This window comes from Dermacentor andersoni, chromosome 6 (genome assembly GCF_023375885.2).
Source record: "Dermacentor andersoni chromosome 6, qqDerAnde1_hic_scaffold, whole genome shotgun sequence".
Classification (NCBI taxonomy): domain Eukaryota; kingdom Metazoa; phylum Arthropoda; class Arachnida; order Ixodida; family Ixodidae; genus Dermacentor; species Dermacentor andersoni.
This window is the reverse complement of record NC_092819.1, coordinates 38,845,732-38,866,151: the sequence shown is the minus strand read 5'-3', so window position 1 is coordinate 38,866,151 and position 20,420 is coordinate 38,845,732. Positions and strand designations below refer to the sequence as shown.

The 20,420-nt window shown below is 46.8% G+C and overlaps 1 protein-coding gene across 1 annotated transcript in view; it reads left to right on the top strand.

The window, feature by feature from the left end:
* LOC126521932 (glutamate receptor ionotropic, kainate 2-like) overlaps window positions 1-20,420 on the top strand; it is a 401,025-nt gene that overhangs the window by 366,723 nt on the left and 13,882 nt on the right. The window contains exons 9-12 of the mRNA XM_050170677.3: window positions 12,102-12,209; window positions 15,151-15,354; window positions 16,718-17,079; window positions 19,198-19,396. Of these exons, the coding sequence (XP_050026634.2) occupies window positions 12,102-12,209; window positions 15,151-15,354; window positions 16,718-17,079; window positions 19,198-19,396 (873 nt within the window). The remainder of the gene's footprint in view (window positions 1-12,101; window positions 12,210-15,150; window positions 15,355-16,717; window positions 17,080-19,197; window positions 19,397-20,420) is intronic.

Below are 20,420 nucleotides of genomic sequence, written 5' to 3'. Positions count from 1 at the left end.
CCTAAACATTTGACGGTGTAAAAATAAGATGAAACACACAATCACACTCACAACCACCTCAACCATATGCACATGCACGCACTAAGTTGAGCACCTCCCTCATGCAAAATAGAACCTGCTTTCCTAATAGCTCGATCGATTACTTGCCGAAGCTAATGCGTAAGCGCTAAGATAAGGTGCAATACCAAGGAGCATTTTTCTCCATCAAAGCCTTATTTTTGGCTATCTCGCTATGCGCTCACTCCTCCGCTTCCCACAAGCGCTGAAATTAGGGACTCTCTAAGCCATGTTTTAAAAGCTTTTAGGGAAATCAGGGGATATATATATATAAACTACACCTCCGTCTTTAACTACCTATCAAGTGCAGGTGACCTAGTTCCACCCGGCGTTCCGCCGCTTCCATGGTAGCACTTGTCGACAGCGTGGAAAAAGGTGCAGGGGGGGAAAGGTGGGAGGACAGTACGGCAAGGGGATCCGAGGTTTGAGCTGGCCCGGTCGGGTGGTTCCGTAGCGACATGCGGAGCCGTTCATGGGCGCTCGGGCGGCTCAAATTGCCCCCCCAGCTTTACGCACCAACGACGACGGGCTGGGCCCATGGCGCGTGTGCGCGGGTGGGGGTTTGTTCCGGGGGTAATTTTCGGCACCGAGCGACCCACGCGCGTTAAAGGCAGCGCGATGCGGCGGCGCAGTCAACGCCTCGAGATAATTGCAGCGCGAGTTAGGTCTCTCTAGAGACCAGAAAATTTCCGGAGGGAGAAGGGGGGGGGGGGGGGGGGAGGGGGTCGAGGAGGGCGGACTGAAGGGCACACAGCTCGCTTTTGAGTGAGGCCATATATAAGACACACTCGAAAGACGGTCGATTCGTTGGACGACGGGCAACCCCGAGTGTCGCGAGCATTACGGAGTGGCTTGCCCGCTATGGCGTTGAAGTTTTGCCCGGCGCTTAATTTGTGCGTTGAAGCAAGATGTAGATGGTAATGGTATGGGTAGGGCGTATTGGCGTCTCTTTTCTGCATGTCCCACTGTTGGCGCTGCTTTGTCAATTCGCTGAGCATTCACCAACCAGACCGGATTAGCGGTTACGGCTTCTGTACTGAATAAGAGCGTTTTGCTTTGCCTCAGCCGGAGAACTTGCATCGTACTTCGTGCAAAAGCAAGCAAGTAATTCAGGTGAGCTTCAGGTATATTCCCCCGAACTGGCAGCTACCACGTTGGCTTGCCATTATCGATAAACTGACACGTTGTGTGGAGAACACCATGTGCTACGGCGGCTTTTTGCTCACAGAAGTAATCAAAGCACGTAGTCAGGTCAAACTTCTTTGGTAGCTTTGATCAAGTCACGTCGAGTACAGGTCGAGAAAATGCAAAAGAGGTAATGCATCTTTTCATGCGTTTTTTTTTTCCACTAGGCAAATGTCAGCGCGCGCGCGCGCGCGCGTTTTTGAACCCAAGCAAGGGTGGCTATAGAATCCAATGTTCAGTGACACCACACGCCGTGCCCACCTGCTACTACTTGGCGCGCGGATAATTAGAATACCCTTTCCAACTAATGTTCCCCACATGAACAATCTAACACTGTGCATATTTCCAGGTTAAGTTGATGCGTAGGCCCTTTGTTTATAGCTTTCAGGGCCACACGGCAAGCAGAAATTGCTCATTATGCCGTGACTGCGAATCGGCGATCCTACATTTTCGCGCATTAATCGTCTGAACGTTGAAAGTACGAGGTATTTGTGTAGAATTCGGCAAGTAGGACCGTCGCAGGGCCCTGTGCAACGAAAGAGAGGACGTAAATCACTTAATCTGCCACTCTAGCCTCTTCACACACTGAAGGACCATCGCATTGTCCCCGCAGATTGTGCCTCAATAACTGTTCCTTGAGTGCGACGCGTACTTTGACCATAGACTAACGGTGACTGTGCATCTCGCGCTACGAAGACGTTTTCGATATTACCGCTAAATACTCTGGTCTCAAAGACGACGTCATTTCTTCACATTGTGTGTTGTGCATTTTCTGTATATTACGTCTTTGGCGTATGTCCTTTGCGTATTATTTCATTTATCACCGCAGTCACCTGAAGTAGCATGTAAGGCCGTTACGCCGGGCAAGCTTCTTGGTTCGCACTAAAGATTACATTGCTCTCTATTCGTTTTGACCTCTCATATCCGTGTTTCAGCTTCCGTTAACTAGACAGCCATGCTTTCTATACACTCGCTAAAGAATTTGCAGTGGTCATGTTGGCCCGACGTGCCTAGCTACGCTAGTCTCCGTCTTTGCTTTGCAAAGCCTTTTAAAATTGAGACCGTGAGTTTTCTAGTTCTTTTCTCGAACGAAATCCCTACTTCTTTAGCCAACATTCCGTTGGTCTACTACAACTAGCTGACAAGGAAACCGACAGCTCTGTTCTTGTGTACTCTGTACGGGATCCAGCTCAAGTGCCCTTCGCTGAGTGACAACTCCTTCTTGACGCGTTATAGGCTTCCACGCTGTACGGCTAAAAGCGTTCAGCGCGGTGAAAGATATGGAGCTGCCGTTTGTCGACCGCGAACTGAATAACAAAACGTTTATGGGCCACTGAGCAGGTGGTCCCAATCGAGAAATTCTGGTGGTACATTAGCCAATTCTCATTTGCATTTCTTTTGTTTTTGCCTGGAGCGAGGTTCCCAAATAGCGACCCTTCTAATACCTTCGCCGCTGCCTTCTAGGACGTCGTGAACACCTATTCTTGCATGTGTGCTATCCATTCGCAAAGCTACATTTATAAAACAACTTTTGCGAAACATGAAAACTGTTTCCCAATATTTTCATCCCTCAGGGCTAGTAAAGACTGAGCGATGCTCGCCAAGCCACATCTGTCGCCTAGTGTGATTCACTATCGCAGCGCGTGTGCCCAAATCTCATGGAGAACGGGACGATAACGAGAATCTCTTCTCGTTATCGTCCCAAACAGAGACGCTCGGGAATCGCAAGCTGCACTTCTCGTAATTCGGGTTTCGTACAACTAGGAACCCAACGTTTACTTATGACCAGGACACCATTTCTCGCCTTGCTCTTCGCTGCACGCTACTGGTGGACATCGGGCGTGCTCTCCTATTTCTCCCGCGGCTCTTCTTCGTGTCTCTTCTTCCAACGCACCGGAATGACGACGACGATCTTCGCGGTCTGATCGTGTTGATTTCCGCCCGCTACATCGCCCCCCCCCCCCCCTTCTGACTGCCTCTGCCCTCGCCGACGCCTTTTGACACTCGCCACACGTCGTGGTTGAACAAGACTGATGGGACCTGCGCCGCGAAAGATCATTATGCGGCCCGTCTGCGCGAGGCTTCTTATACCCACGTCGCACCACCGCACCCTCCGTCTTCCTCCTGCGGGAGCGCTTGCTGTTTACGCCCCGAGATGCCCGAAAAGACCGAGTTCTTCTGTTCAACCCGTCATCTCGGTCAAAAGGAATGTTGATGCCCCCCCCTCTCCCCCCCAACCTCCCGCGATACGGCGCTAGCTGCCGGGTGTGCGGAATTCTGTGCACGTTCACGAGCGCTTCCTTACATGCCATCATAGAACATTTATAGGCTTCTCCTGATTGCTTGCTCTTTTAGCGGCGCGTATACATCCCGTTTCTCGGCACCCTCCGCTGTGTCTCCATGGTTACGGCTTTCTTCCGCCGTGTGTACGAGGTCGTGGGTTGTATTCGCGACCGCAGTACCCGTACTCAGATGTTGAAATGAATGCAAAAATGTACTAGGACTTACATTCGGTGACCCGGTAAAAAAATCGTAGATAGTTAAAATATTCCCGCCGCGTCCCAGTACGTAAGGTTTCTCCCATGGCTGAGCAATTGCTCTAAAGGAAGCTAAATAGCTAGCCCCTAAACCACTGCGAGCTCGTAGGTGAGCGAGTGCTTTCTCTCTCACCTTCTCTTCCCATCCCACGGATGGTCTTTCCTCCTTGACGTAGACACAAAGGTAGTTACCACGTCAGCACCGAACGTCATGTTGGCTCTTCTCTTGTTTGAAAACGCTATCGAGTTTCGCTTATGAGGACTCCGTGCTTTTCGGCGACACGCTGTTGCCATCGCACGCGCAGTGCAGAACGCGATGCACGAGGTGAAATCGGTTGATTGCGCGCGACGGGCAAAGCGATATGATGAGAAATAGCGGAGATTGTGAGTGCGTGGCAAAGGCGAGGCAGAGCGGGACTGATTGATGTCCCTCTTAGATAGACCAATCGGTGATGTCACGTGTATGAATCTGCTCGCGGTTTGCGACGTGTGAAAAAGGACCGAAAAAGTTCGAAGAGGAGTACGCAATGGGTTACAAAGCAAAGTTTTTTTTTATGAACTCTCCCGGACTTTCCTGACCGTGGTTGCTGTCTTCCCCAATAACTAATACTTTAAATAAACATTCCCCTACGTACCCGTTGGTCGAATCGAACCTCGGTCTCCCAGCACGTCAGACCAGTTCTGTAACCATCAGGCCATAATCGCGCATGCACTTATACAGGGCCAACGATAACTAGCTCTTTGAGATGATCGCCGCATGCATCACATCGCGTAGCGTGGAAGCGCGAGGGCCCACGCGCGCACGCCCGTTTCTTTTAGGCCAAAGACGCAGTAATGAAATGGACGAATTTGATTGATTTGATTGAGCATTTGAATATAGCCTCTTTACGAAAGCGTCGCTTCACATGAATTCCGATATGTGCGTTAGATCTGCATGATTTTCTTTATTATCTTACATCTGCATATGTTCGTTATTATTTACGGGCCCTTTAATGCAGCCTCTTACCAATCAATCAGTCGTTAAATCAAGCAGTACATTTCCGGCACACATATATTAATATTCTTCGTTTACAATAGTTCATATTCTGGAAGGTGCTGGCCGTCATGACAAAGGTCGTACGACAATGGCGTTTCAGGTCCAACCTCAAACACCGAGGACGACGACGGGTACATGGGTGTGCCACCAATGTTACTAGACTTAGTTCAGTTGTTTAACTCTCCGTAGGGGCCCTATAATGCGGGCGCCCCCGTTCCTTGGTTTGCCACCAGAGGGCGGGAGCGCTGCAGGTAGCCCTACTCGGGTGCAGCTCTGCGTAGGCGAAGGTGCTTGGGTCCTCCGACTGCGCAACTTACGAACGCAGCAAGTGTTTTAACCGATGCGTTATTTAATGTCTTTATAGTGTTGCGTTTAGCAGATTGATTGAACTTTACGTAGCTGTGAAAATGCTGCTGCGCTCACTCGGAATGTGCTGTGGAGTCCTTAGTCCAAGGCCGCAGCAGCCCCGGCCGTCCACTGCGCTGTACTAATCAGCTCTTGCTGATGGGTAAATGTAAGTAGCTGATTAGTATATATAATCAGCTGTTACTGATTAGTACTAATTAATTATTAATGCGAATGCATTGTATGAGTCATGAGGCGGCGTTAGCGCTACGACACCATGGTCCAAAAATCAAGGGAATCCAAGTGAGCCAATTGAGGCAGTTGACGACGCTAGTTAAGGTAGAGTGGATTAAGGCAGAGTGAATTAGGTTAAGGCAAAGTTAAATAAATAGAGTTAAGGCACTCGAACCCACGACCATTCGTGGAAGTCGAACCCGTGACCGTTGGTGTTAATTAGGGCGATGTTAATTAATACCCGTTTCTAAGATATAGTTAGGGCACTCGAACCTGCGACCTTTAGTTGGAGTCCGACACAGTGCCTTTGGTGTTCATTAAGGCGAAGTTAATTAAGGGAGAGCGAATTAAGGCACATATTTAATTACGATAGAGTTCATTATGACACTCGAACTCACGACCACTGGTAGGAATCGAAACCACTTAGCTTTATGATAATTAAGACGACGTTAATTAATATTGAGTTAATTAAGGCACTAAAACCCAAGATCGTTGGTGAGAGTCGAACCATCAACCTTTGGTGGTGGCAACGCTTTCGTATTCATCCACGTAGGGATAACTCTTTCTGTCTTTATAAGAACATAAGATATACAAATAAGATATTTCGTCAACGCAGTGCCCCTCGAATTTTCATTATTTTATCATGTAAAAACAATTGGCTTATTAGTACTAAATTTGTATAATCAGCAGTTGTAGCTGTGCGCTGGTCAAACGGGTAATTAATTAGTACTAATAGGTACTGCTCATCAGCAGTAGTAATGGTCAACAGATCGATCCGTGCACTTTTAAAATAGTCGGAATAAATCCAAGGCACCTTCTCTCGATATACAAGGTGTCCCAGCTAACTTTAGCCAGAGTTTAAAGATATACGAATGCCACGTAGCTGGCCAGAACCAAGGTAATGTTATTTGCCATCGCTTGGAGATACTCAAATTATTGTTTTATCACGCCTAATTAGGTAAGTTGTCCTAATTATTTAATGAGCTTCGCAAATATTATAATTAGATTAAACGTGTCAATGAGAAAGTTGTAGAGCGACATGAGAAACTCCCGGCACAGCTTTTTGTTCCTCAGTACGTGCTACATAAAAGTTTTTCCGAGCGTGAAAGCAGCCCGGGAATACACGCAAAGTGGCTCGAGCGGCGGGATTCTTTCACACTCGGAAAAACATTTTTATGTAGCAGTATTGAGGAACAGAAAGCTGTGTCGGGAGTTTTTCATGTCACGCTACAACTTTACCATTGACACTTTTCATATAATTATATATTTCAGAAATTTATGAAATAATTAAGACTAATTACCTAACTAGGCGGAATGAAAAAAAAATATTTGAGGATCTCCAAGTGACGGAAAACAATATTACCTTGGTTTTGCTCAGCTACTTGGCATTCGCATCTCTTACAACTCTGGCTAAAGTTAGCTGAAACACCCTGTACATACAAACTCTCAGAACATCATTTCGAGTTGAAAAAAACAAAAATGAAGCGTGCGCCATTTCTTTCATCAGAGCACCACATTCACAAGTGCAATGTTGAAACCTGCGTGAGTTGTGCTCGCTTGCGAGCACACTTTCGCGTTCAAGGCAGGTTCTCGGTGCAGGAACGGAGCGTAAATGTGCACCAAATAAAATTGGATGACATGGGCCGTAAACTCGTCAAATTGCACACGGCATTGAAAACGCACAAGAGTGTCGCAAGAAGCACCGAGACTGCGGCAAAACAGGCGTGTAATAAACAGCGCCAAAACGCGTGAACAGCCGCGGACAGCGCTTCGCCGCCCCGTCCGCGCCGTGCTGACCGAGCAAAGTGCGACACCAGCGCCACGAGATGCGAGGATCGGTGGTGGGTCCGCGCAGTCACGGGAGTTTGAAAACTGAACCTAGTCTAGTAACGTTATGCGCCACTGCGTCTCAGGTTTCTATAATATAAATGAAGATCTCGTGCTGCTGAGCGCACAGCTTCAAGATATGGCTGGAACAGAACCAAATAGCGGTGCAGCGTTCCTTACCTGCTGCTTCCCAGAATGACAGAGTCATTTGTACGCTGAGACAAATGACTGTGAGCGCCATACTTCGGGCGCCTGATTGTGTACTTTTCTGGTTCAGTTGAGAGCAAGAGTAGGAATTATGCGAGACTGGTACGCCATGAACATCTTTCGGAAAGGTTCGTGCAAAAAGTTGCAAAAAAAAAAAAAAGATGCCGATGATATACTACCATGCCCACATCGTTGGCAACAAGATCACAGATTACGAAGCACTTTCCTTTTTTTTTTAATAATGCAAACCAGAGCACAGATCCCATTTTGAATAAACGCCTTTGTACGCTGGAAGAGACCATGATAGCATTAAAGGAACAGTAACTGACTAATGCAAGTGAGTAACGGCGATGCTTCACGCAGATTGCCAAAAACATCATCAATATTGAACTATAAGCAATACAATGCTATTATCTACATTGGTTTCAGGCGAAACCTGGTCTGCGTTACGAAAAAGTAGTCGGTGGTGCTATTTGCTTATTGTGTGTTTACAACACACACACGCAGCACCAAAACCTACGAGTTAGCGTTAGTTAGAACGGTACTTGTGCCATTAGAGCATAAATAACTTTCAGTTTCTCTTTCTTCTGTCGAAGTGAATTATTCTTGCGACTTCCACTTGTATGACTTAGGGCAGCATTCAAGCGTCTTGGAACGCCTGTATTATTTTGTTAGCCTTCTTCATATGAAAGTGCCCGCTATACTATCACACGTCTTTGCGTTCCCTAGTATTGTTCTTCGCCAACCGACTACGTACGTTAATAAATGTGTTCGCTATCGCGATCAGCCCTGGCGCCTGTTTTTACAAAGTATAGCACAAACTTTTGCGTGAGCGGGTGTTACGATTTTCTTGTTTCTTTTTTTGCACGGCGTTAGCTTGAAGTATAAAGCTTAGTGGGAGGTTCAACCTCAGCTTGCGTGTGCGAAATACCTCGTTGCTATCAGATAAGTTGTAGGCTGCGCAGTTACGATGCTTAAAAATATGTTTAGATCGCCCTGTTTCCAGAACATTCTGTACTTTTTACATTAAAAAATTATCGGCCTTGGGTTCCGCCAGAATACTCAAACACGCAATGTCTAAATGTTTCAAACTATTCGCTAATCTCAAACACTGCTCAAGACTGCAACTGTAACTTCTAGGCCATGTGCCTGGACCTCACGGCCACTAGGATTCGAAGATCTTAAGGTCCCCTTCGGATTTTTCGAGTAACTCTTGACGCCGCTATACTATATGCGTACCCCCTCAGCCATTACAATCTCTACAGGACAAATACCATTTCGCTTAAGAATACGCTTTTCTCTATTAAAGAAAATTGCAATAAAACTAAAAGCGAACCGGATTTAAAAAGCAGTTGCTGTGAGAGCGTGCTGCCTAAGAACAGTTAATAACCACCCAAACGTAGCGCATTGCTACAAAGTAAACGCAGGAGCGCAATTGGTAGCAATTTGCTACATTTTGATGGATGTCTCATTTTCCATTTATTAATTTATTCTCTCCACCTTGCGGGTTTCCGCAGCACTGTTAGTCAAAATCGTGCCTTTGCTTTGAGTTGTTGATGAATTCGACTTCGCCCTGCCATCTGCTAGCCGCCTGGTTAGCTCAGATGCTAGAGCGGCTGCCCCGGAAATGCGGTGGTCCCGTGTTCGAGTCCCGAACCAGGAGAAATTTTTCTTCGACTGCGAGACTTTTTCTTTCGAGGAAACTTTGTAGCAATTTGCTGCGTTCGGGTGGATGTCTAATTTTTCCTTTATTAATTACTTCTCTCCACCTTGCGCGTTTCCGCACAACTATTATACCTAAGAACAGGCTCCGACAGAGACGACGGCAGGCACACTACGACTACAGGCGGCCCGGCAAATGCACACAGTTCTAAATAAACGGAAGGTGAAGCGGGGCGTACGGGAATTGCAGTATTCCTTTTATCCCGTCACCCTCTCTCCCTCAGGTAGCTGTGGGAGAGGGTTCCCTCGCCGGGTGAGGTGGGTGGCAGCTGCCTCGCGCGTCGGCGCTGATGCCTCTGGCGACAACGCTCGCGTGACGAATCGGCTGATATGTGTAGCTACCTACGCTACCGCTGCGTATGGGCTGGTTAATGGCCTTTCCCTCCCCCTTTCTCTTCCTCAAGTGCAGGGTAGCCAACCGGGCTCAGTGGCGCTTAATCTCCCGACCTTTCCGTTTATCCTTTTCTCTCTCTCTCTCTCTAGTTGATGGCACTATTCTCTACGAGACTTACGCAAAGAAACAATAAAGCCTACGTAAATGCGCTGCGACAATGCGTATAAGTCTTCTTCATTCCTTTAACAAAGCGAATAGATGTTTGGGCTATTCGCCTACATTGACTGTCAACTTCGATGGTTTCCCCGCAATTTTCATTCGGTTGAAATCGAGCGGACTCGCTGCTCTCCGAAAACAAGTGCTTGCCGAAAATCAATGAGCCCGTCTTCTGCTTTAGCGACGCCGCTTCTCCTACAGTCGCCCTCTGAGCGGCACCCCGTCGGTCTTCTTAGACGCACCGCGGTGTCCACGCTCGCGCGCACCGCGAAAGCAATCTGGCCGTTGCGGCTATTGATCTCCGATGTCGTGTCGTCGCCGCGGTGAGTGGGAGGCCTTCCCACGCTAATGAACGCCACGCGCTTGCCAAAGGCTGGACACGGACCGGGGGGCCGGGGATGGTATACGCGCGCGCGGCCCAAATGATCGGCCGACGCGGTCGCAACCCCCCGCCCGATCCTCTGGAGCCACGCGGCTTCTTCGCTTTCAAAGCGAGGAAAGGCCCAGATGAAGGATTTAATGAATCCCCTAATGACTGCCTCCCAAGTGGCTCGTTGCTGATGCGCGGAGGAGGAGAAAGTGCGTGCTACGTTCACTGCTCGCGCGCGGCCTTGCTCGACCTTTCTCGCGCGGCTTGAACTAATTTTCGCTCTTTGTCGGCGGCCGCGTCTTCTCCCCATTTTCTTCCTCGTGCACGAGTCGTTTCTTTCTTTTAGGACGTCACGCTTCCTTTTTTTCTTTTTTTTGCCTGATCCTCTACCACCGTATCTGCGCCTCTCAGGACTGGGGCAAAATTCGGCAATAAACAGCACGTGCACATTGACTATAGTATACGTACAGCTCCATAACAGAATTCAAGTTGAATACTTCGGCCACGATGCGATGTGCAATGTGTTATGAAATATGGCGCACAACAGCGCCTCCAGCAAACGCGTCTCCCTTTGTGTTTTGTGTATTACTCAGACAAGCGGCAGTTCTGAACGCAAGGTAACGTTTAACATCAAGTCACCACTCTTGTGTTGGACAAAACATTGATGAAATTAAATATTCGCCGTCAACATCGCCGCTAATTATCGTTATTCAAAGCAAACAGCACGGAAAGCTTCGCTTACATCGATTCCCACAGTGCGTGAGATCTGCATAATTCTTAATATAATTTTTTTGCTGTCGCATACAGAATGTGTCATTTGTGCGAAATCACGAACGTTCATCGGTTAGAATTACTAAAAGATTTATGAATAGGTTCAAAGAGATGTTAATGGTGAAGGAAATATTAAAGTCCCCTCTAAAAAGAAATCACCGCTAAAGCACTCCGTACAGGTGGTTAACCAGCGCAGCTGAAACGTGCAGTCCAGGTGTTTATGACTGGGTTAATCCCGCCGGGTCATTAAACGACGGTTTGGTAGGCTGCCGGATCCTCGGTGCGCAGTTGCTACTTGCGCTATCCTACACGAGCCTGCTCTTGTGCCCGGGCTGCAGCATCGGCACGGCGTAGTACACGAGCTCGTTCCCTGTTCTGCTCGCGGCGTTGCTGATCGAGAGCTTCCTGCTCCTCAGGAATACGTGCAACGCGTGGCCTACCCATTTCGGAGCCGGAGAAAAACTGCTGCGCTGCGCGCTCGTCTGCGACGGAGAGCAACGTCACTACTGGCGCAGCCAATTGCGCGCCTCTCTTTCATTTATTTTTCGCCCATGCGCATTGGGTTGCGCCGGAGGAGACGTCCGTCTGTCGCACAGGCGACATACGGACGGACAGACGAATCGGCTATGCATATACAGCTTCGCTGTAAAAGTTCAGGACATTAGCTAAGTTTTCTAGTAATTGAAACACAGAACATCTCTTTCACATTAAAGGGGCGAAGCTTCACTACAAGAGCAGTGAAAGTTTAATCTATCAAAATTGAGTAGAAGTTTACCTTGCGATGAACGTTGTTCTGCTGGCTGGTTGATATGCACAGATAAAAGACGAACGTATATCGAGAAATCATGATGCTCCTTATCTGGTATGCTGATCTTGTGGTGCGCCAATGAACGTGTGATTAGTCATATTCAGTTTTCTCAACCACTGGCTGATAGACCCAGTCATAGACAATGTATGTCAATACACTCGACTCGAAACCCATAGCTCCCGGTGTTGAGTACGGCTGCTTTGTCCAGTGAACTACTAAGTAATTTCCTTACCACATGAATTACTCTATCTTAATTTTCTTTGCTCCTCAAAATATTAATACTATTTAATATATTCAATATACTTCCTGTATTCGATCGCAAATATGCTGCCTAGTTCAAACTATGTCGTTTCATCCATCTTGCTGCTATTCCTGTTTATATGGCGCCGGAGATTGTTCCTTGGAAGTCGTCTCAGGCTACGTTCTCGCCTGACTTTTCATTCATCTTTCAGGTCGGGCACTGGACACCTAGAGACAACGTGACCGTAGAAGACAACGTAACCTCTGACTACGATTCGCTTCTTATCAAAGACAAGACCTTGATTGTGACCACAGTTCTCGTAAGTATCAAAGCTCGCAAGAAAAAAAAAGAAGGAACAGGGCGGTTGCGTATTGTTTATCGGACATGGTAAATGAAATGTTGCATGTGACAATGACTTTCATCATACACGTAGAACCTTTAGTGCACCTAATCCAAAATGACAGTATCAGCGAGGCTAATGAGACTCCAGGCTAACGTAACTACGCTTTATTACGGAAAATGCACCGTGCTGCTCAATCTGCTCTGACAATATGAATACGAGATTCTTTGAAAACTATATTTGTTTGTGTCTTATAGCGTATCACTTTTTGCCGCCGTTGCCTATTTCCTAATTTTGCTATTATATAACGCAAATATCTGCTAGCTCATACATTACGTTTTACTGCTGGCTTAGTGGCTATAGTGTTTTACTGCTGAACACGAAGTCTCAGGTTCAACTCTTGGCCGCAGCGATTTTATTCCAATGGAGGCGAAATGTGAAAAAAGCTCATGCTAACTGCACAAGCGTTTAAAGAGCAAAAACAATATCGGCGCTGAAGAACACGAGGTCGACGTACAAGGTGGTTAAAATGATTAAATGATTGAATGTGGATTATATTTCTCTATTTTTTGTCTTTTTCATGTTCATTATTCACTCATTTCATTTCTTATTTTATCGTATTTCCCCCACGTTTACTTCGACCTTGTCTTCTTTGGTGTCTACATTCATTTGACCATTCTTTTCCTGGAAGTGCTTATAAGAAAGATAGCCAGCGGTGCTATAACGTTAAGCTATTCCACACTTTTCTATTCCAATTCTGCAATCAGCCCTCGACGATTGGTCAAAAAGCTTTCTGGTCACTACCCACTGCGCTGGTATGCCACGCGCGGTCATGGAAACTGCGAAAACGGCCCATCTAATATGATATGCGCACACTGATTATGCATGATTAAACCGAACGAAAGATAATGATTTTTGATTCGACACCTTTTTCACCATTAGCGAAAAAGGCGGCGTTTGACCGAATGCTATTGGTAAAACATTCTTGGGCTACGCCCACTTTACTTGTCTGTCACGCGAGGTCGCAAAATCACGAAAGCTCACTACGTCAGAGTGACGTGTACGTGCCAAAGACGCATTAATATGCCGAACAAAACTGTAAGTTATTTCTGAATAGCCGGAGACTGCCCCGTTCCAAAAGGAATAGAAGATGTATGCCGCCGATCGCTGTGGCACTGGCTACTCTAAGCTGCTGAGGAGCATAGATTTATTTGCGTATAAGATTTTGCGTGGCAGTGCAGCGTTATCGAAACCTTTCGGCTCGTATACGACGTCGCTCTGCCGACTATACTTTCCGGAGGATCCGTTCGTAACGGCGTTCTTAACCTTTCGTTGCATGCCGCCGCGATTTCCGAACGGCCAGCGCAAGCTATAAGTAAGGGGAAGCGTACCAATCGCAGACGCCGGCACCGCACTCCTCAACCGGCTGTCTGCTATCACTGCGCTGGCTCGGCCCCATCGAAATTATCTCCATTTAAGCATACTCTCCGCGTCTTCTCAGCCAACTATATCAGAAAAAAACTCAATGTAGGCAATGCTATTAGGTTTAAAAGCAAAAGAAAGTGACATCCTATAGACGAGAAGCGCATTTGATTGGGCTTTTCAAACAACGCTGTGGGTCCGCCCGATGCTTGCGTCGGCGGTTGCGTAAATTTGACGTCAGGGAATTGGCATAAGACGGATTGGAATAGTTTAACGGTATAGGTACCCAGCTCCTAAATACTCCGAACCCCTGTGAAGTCAGCAAGGAAAGTCTTGCCTTCAAAATGTGCACGTTGGAGATCCCCAGGTGGTCAAAATTAAGCTGGATCACACCGCTACGGCGTCTCTAACAACGCCAATGCTGTTTTGAGAGGTTAAAGATCCTGAGCAAATGATTATGTGCACGGTGTATTCAAAGCTGAAAATCACTCCGGTGCCGTTGTTTAATATTCTGACTGCACAAGAATGCAGTTCCGTAAAACTAGCGATAATAATCTTCTTTTAGTTTTTAATTTGGAGCGACTTTCGAAGCATGATTCTCGCGAAAATTAAGATGTGCGGGTTTTCCCCGTCCTTGAATGCCTCGAGTCACTAACCACGACTATCGTACCTAGTTATTTCGTTTTCTGACTAATAGCGTAGTGTGGAGTCTCGAGGAACTCTAACCACAGTTATGAAAAAAAAATTATCTGACAGTTCGCATGCGTCTTTCACACCTTTATTTCATTTTGTATTAGTAGTATGTAAACGAGCGCGACAGAAAGCTCAGACATCTCCAAATTTAGTTTCTCTGGGGATTAGCAATTTGAACAGATTGCTCGCCACTAACTTTACTATATTCTTGTTTGATGGTATTTCATTCCGTAAAATTAAACCTACTGGCGTGAGGGTAGTATCAATAATACCAAAAGGGACACTAAATAAAAAACGTCAACCCAACTTAGACGCATATATTACTCGTCTATGACTGTAATTTTCTGCGTGCCAATATATGAGTGTTGCGTAGAAACCGAACGTCTCACTGCTGAACTTGAATTTGAACGGGCCAGGTTACATAAGTGCCACGTGAACTTTCTCTACAAATCTACAGCTATGTCACTGACTCGCATTTTGTAGAGGTACAGCCAGTTCATTTAAGTATAGAACATTACTTGTGTTAACCTGATCAACAATTGCACTTCTTTCAGAGTAGTGCTTAAAATAGCGAAGACGGATGCACGTGCCTCCAATAACACCAATAGCATGCACAATTATAACTGTGTTCTTGCATCCCCACCCTCCTCTTTTTACTCGCGTGTGTATGGGTGTCTCCAGTATGTTAAAGCACAACGCTTTGCAACGTGGGCCTAACTTTATTGTACAAAAAGTGTACCCCTTACACACTGCAGATTATCGCGCTATCGGCTCAATTGTTCGTCTCTTTGCTGTCTAACCGCAGACTGATCCGTACATGATGCTCAAGGAGTCGGCGGCAGACCTGCAAGGCAACGATCGCTTCGAAGGCTACTGTGTAGACCTCCTGAAGGAGCTGTCTAAGCAGTTGAACTTCAAGTACGAGATCCGGCTGGTCAAGGACAGGGCTTACGGCATTCAGAACGCCAGTGGAGACTGGAACGGAATGATTGGAGAGATTGTCAACGGCGTAAGTGAGATATTTATTTGCAGCCCACACTACGTGCTCCTCACTTACTTAAAACACACACACACACACAAAAACAAAAACAAAACAATGTTCAAGTTGCAAAACTAAGGCACGTATTGCTGGCGGGTCATTGGTACTGTAGTATAAAGGCTAATACGAACTCTTACGTGAGCCTATTGCCGTGTCTCTATTACACACGGGCAATTGGCGGCTATTCGACACATTAGTCGAGCCACTTTTCATTCAAGCGCGCATGCGTTACATAACTTAACGTACAAAGTGTAGACCACAGCTGCCTTGACAGGTCGGCGTGTGGACTTGCGTGTGCACTTCGGCTGCTAGCCGCTAAAATTTTTGAGAGCTTAGAGAACATCTATACACTATGAACTTCCAACACCAGCGAGGCTGGCCAATGTCTAGATTACGCTACCACTGCAACGGCGGCCTTAGGCTAGCTCAGATCATGGTCGTAGGAGGCGACACTTCTTTAGCATTGCCGATTCGTACGTACTCCCTTTCTAGCTTCAGTTGCATTCTTAATGTTGCTTCAAATATCGCAGCCCGTGATCGTTGTTTGTACTTGAGAATACTGTTATGTTTTCGCCATAAATATATTTCTTATTCCCTTGTAAAATTTTAGAGTGTGCGCACACTCAAAACTGAAGTTCATGATGAGATGGCTTCAGTCGCCATGTGAGGTAGTAAATGTTCATTTTTGTTCAAGAATACGGCCCCTAAAAAGAGTCACTCTAGGTTTTATAGCATAGCTTGCAATGCCTAAATAATTGTGGTGTTTGCTTTTTCGTGCTTCTTTAATTACAGCGAAACTGTTCATGGCTAGGGTTCCGTGGATTTTTTCGTGTCTGTCAACCGTTCTGCGTGTGCAAGAACTCAGCTGCCGAATATGATGCAACATCGCTTCTTTCTGTGGAAAGGCTTATACATCTCATCCCTTGGATATGCCTTTTCAGTCGATTAGCTAGATATAGGCGCCATTTTCAATATCAGTAGGCTCTCAGATAGATATCTTTTTTTTTCTTGCTTACGGGGCCCTCTATCGTCTTACGTTACGGACAAATTTCTCGTTGGGAAGGCACAGAAACGCTTACGCATTTACTAAAAGAGGTAATACGAGAACGTTTATGTCAGTACCTGTCGTCACCATGATCAACGATCAGGACAATAAGTGTGTTCGCACCTTCATCCAAAATTCTTTGTCACCTCTGCGTCGTGTGCAACAGCTTCGCTCTTCATCCACCTTCACAGAGTGGAATGGCTCGTAATCTGTTTCTTTTTTTTTTCTTTACGCACCCGCTGAATAGCGGCCACTCAAATTTGTTTGAACGCACGCGCGCGCACGCAGAAAGCGGATTTGGCCATCGCCGACTTGACAATTACATCGAAGCGAGAGGTGGCCGTGGACTTCACGATGCCGTTCATGAACACGGGCATCAGCATTCTCTTCAAGAAGCCCACGCAAAAGGTGACAACGCTGTTCAGCTTCCTGTCGCCCTTCAGCATGGAAGTGTGGGCGTACGTGGTGGGCGCCTACATCGGCGTCTCGGTGGTGCTCTTCCTGGTGGGCCGCCTGAGCCCCTACGAGTGGGACAACCCGCACCCGTGTCGCCAGAACGACCAGGTCCTCGAGAACAGCTTCAGCCTGCTCAACTCACTGTGGTTCACCATCGGCTCGCTCATGCAGCAAGGCTCGGACCTAGCGCCAAAGTGAGCTCTTCTCCACAACAGATTGTTAATTAATTAATTATGGGGTTTAACGTGCCAAAACCACTTTCTGATTATGAGGCACGCCGTAGTGGAGGACTCCGGAAATTTCGACCACCTGGGGTTCTTTAACGTGCACCTAAATCTAAGTACACGGGTGTTTTCGCATTTCGCTCCCATCGAAATGCGGCCGCCGTGGCCGGGATTCGTTCCCGCGGCCTCGTGCTCAGCAGCCTAACACCATAGCCACTGAGCAACCACGGCGGGTGCAACAGATTGTTTGAGCTAGAGTTACGTTGGGGCAGCCATCTTGTGCTTACTAGTATGTTTGAGAAGCTGCGTAAATAATAAACGTAACGTTACGATAGCTCGACAGACGCGTTTTGCACCACGCGGAAAATCGACAGCACAGATAATCTAGTGGAAAAAAGAAACGGTCACAATTGAAAAGTGAAACAATGTACGCGTGATATTGCGGTGTGATCGCCCCATCGTGACCGGCATGTTCGGCTGCTAGCATGATGAGAATCTGCGCCAGCGACGCCACGTCAAAATTATCCTTTGAGCTATCTCTCGTTGCTCGAAGCGTAGATAGATACAGAACTGCGTAAGGGTGTGACACTGAGATATTTGTTTCAAAACAGCACAAAATGCAAAGAGGCCTACAAGACACCAAATCAGTGCTGTCTAACAACTGGCTTTGGTCTATGGCGTCGCGCCATAATTAAGTTTCATAGCCACACGGGGTTTGCCGCATTATGTCAGGTTTTCAAAACACTACGAAAGCTGCAAAGATGGAGAATATGCTTACCTTTTCTAATGCTATGCTTCCGTTTCATTCTTTCCTTCATTTCTTTTATTTCTCTATCGTTCCTTTCGTGGTGTTTTGATAACCTCCCGTCTGGTGGCAAACCACGTACTGTTACGAAACTTATTTACGGCGCGACGCATTAAACCAAACTAGTTCTTAGCGCACGTCTGGCATTTTCTTTTTGTCTTCGTCCTCGTTCCTTTTTTTTTCCCTTTTTTTTTCGCGCTCTTCCCACGCCTTCTAAAATACCTTCTCATAATTGCGAAACTATTTGAGGCCTCAGCTTCAAGGCATTGCTTAGCAGAGACCATCACCCTGTCGCGTTTTAGACAGTGTGAATTGGCACCCTTTACAGCCTGACGTAACCACAAACTATCTGTGAAACAAGAGTGAGAACACCGTTCCGCGGCGCTTGTAAAAGCCGCACCATTTTTGCTGCTACCTTCTCTATTCTTTATGAGCCGGTTTAAATCAGTGAGAAACTTGCACAGGAAGTTCTTCTAGTTCAGAAATATCCCTAAAGTCATTTTCTTGCCTTCGTTTTTATAGTTAGCCTGCACATTCCTTACGTGCTCTTGTGCGGCATCTTTCTTTTTTCGGTGTGACGACATAGTAATGCGAAGATGAAAAGTTAACGAACCTTGATGGACGAAATCAGAGAGGTAGTAGTTCGTGTTTTCTCCCTACTCTTAAATAATTAAAGATACCTTTGCAGGCTTTGCAGATGTCATTTGCATTCTTGCACTTTTTATAAGGTTATAAGAAGTTGGTTATATACGTGAAAAACAACTTTCGTGCTTTAGTTTTGTTAGGTTGCCTTCTTTACAGTACAACGTTGTCTTACCAGCAAAACACGCTATACAGAAGCATAAGGAAAGTGTTTACCAAAAAGTGCAACCTTGCTGCAAACTTGTGCAAGAGCAAAGCCACCGTGAAGGCTAAATCTCATTTGTAGTTTAGATCTAAAGCACCTGCCACTGCACTTTCACAGACTGTAGAGTGCAAAACAATGGGAACAGAAAGCGCACGTACATGTGATACATACGTTTCAAGTAACTATAGTAACCAGAGACATCATCGCACTTTCGCACTTATGAATCAATATACATTTTCATGGACCTGCACTGTATCGACTAAAAGATTTAACGACATGAATGATAGTTTTCGTTTAAGACTGGCAATTTCGCCAATTCTCCAGTAACGCGCATAATTTCTCCAATAACGCGCGGTTTACTTACACAAAATTTAATCTTCCGCATGTCATAGGCGTTGTTTTACCCTGTAACGTCGATTTTTATTTTTTCCTACAGAGCCATGTCAACGAGAACAGTGGCTGGCATCTGGTACTTCTTCACGCTGATCATGATATCATCCTACACGGCCAACCTGGCCGCCTTCCTCACCGTCGAGAAGACTGTTTATCCTATTGAAAACGCCGAGGACTTGGCAAAACAGTCGAAGATAAAATATGGCTGCCTCCGCTCAGGCAGCACACGGACTTTCTTCAACGTAAGTGTTCAACGATAGTGCTGTGCCTTCAAAGATGTTTCTTACACTCAAAGTTCCGCCTGACTGTCAGTGTTGCTTCACAGACGTTGTCTTGATTTTATGACCAGATACTGGTAGGCCCACAATGCATTATTACTCCACTGGTAGTGGTAAAGAATACAAACGACGGTTTTGTTCGTCCCTTCTGTGGTGGCCTATGACGCTTCCAGCTGGGCGCCTACGTCACGGGCGTGAAAATCGACAGCTATCCACCCTCTTGGGAAACTCGAGGGATAGCGTGAAGAAACAATGTGCGCAAAGGCAGAAAGCTTCCCCTCCTCCACCACCTTCCGGTGACCGAGCGTGCAGCTGGGTTCCGTAAACACATGGAACAACCTGGGTCCCAGTGCCGACATCTGTGCCGTCGTTAATCCGTGCATTAGCGATGCAGACACCCGTACTAACACCCAGATTTGCGCGTAGCATTCAGTTTGGCCCTTCGAGGACAATTAGAGCTATGGTGCCCACACAGCGTTTTTGTTTTTGGCGATGCAGGTGCCATGATTCGAACCACTGCCGTTACGGTTACGAGCTGAACACCTTACCTACTCGGCTACCGGAACAGCGCAACAACCGCCGTGCATTCGTCGACCATTGGCCAGATAGGCCTTTATCACTCTGGTATCTCACCGTTCAGTCCGCCGACGAGCATGGCGTTGCTGGTCGTAGAATCGTAATCCATGTCTGATTTACATATCTAGACATCCGTGACACGGTTTGGTAGCGCTGTGGCGTGGTGCGATGCGCGGTTAAAAAATTATGGGGTTTTACGTGTTAAAACCACTTTCTCATTATGAGGCACGCCTTAGTGGAGGAGTCCGGAAATTTCGACCACATAGGGTTCTTTAACGTGCACCTAAATCTAAGTACACGGGTGTTTTCGCATTTCGCCCCCGCCGAAATGCGGCCGCCATGGCCGGGATTCGATCCCGCGACCTTGTGCCCAGCAGCCAAACACCATAGCTACTGAGCAACCACGGCGGGT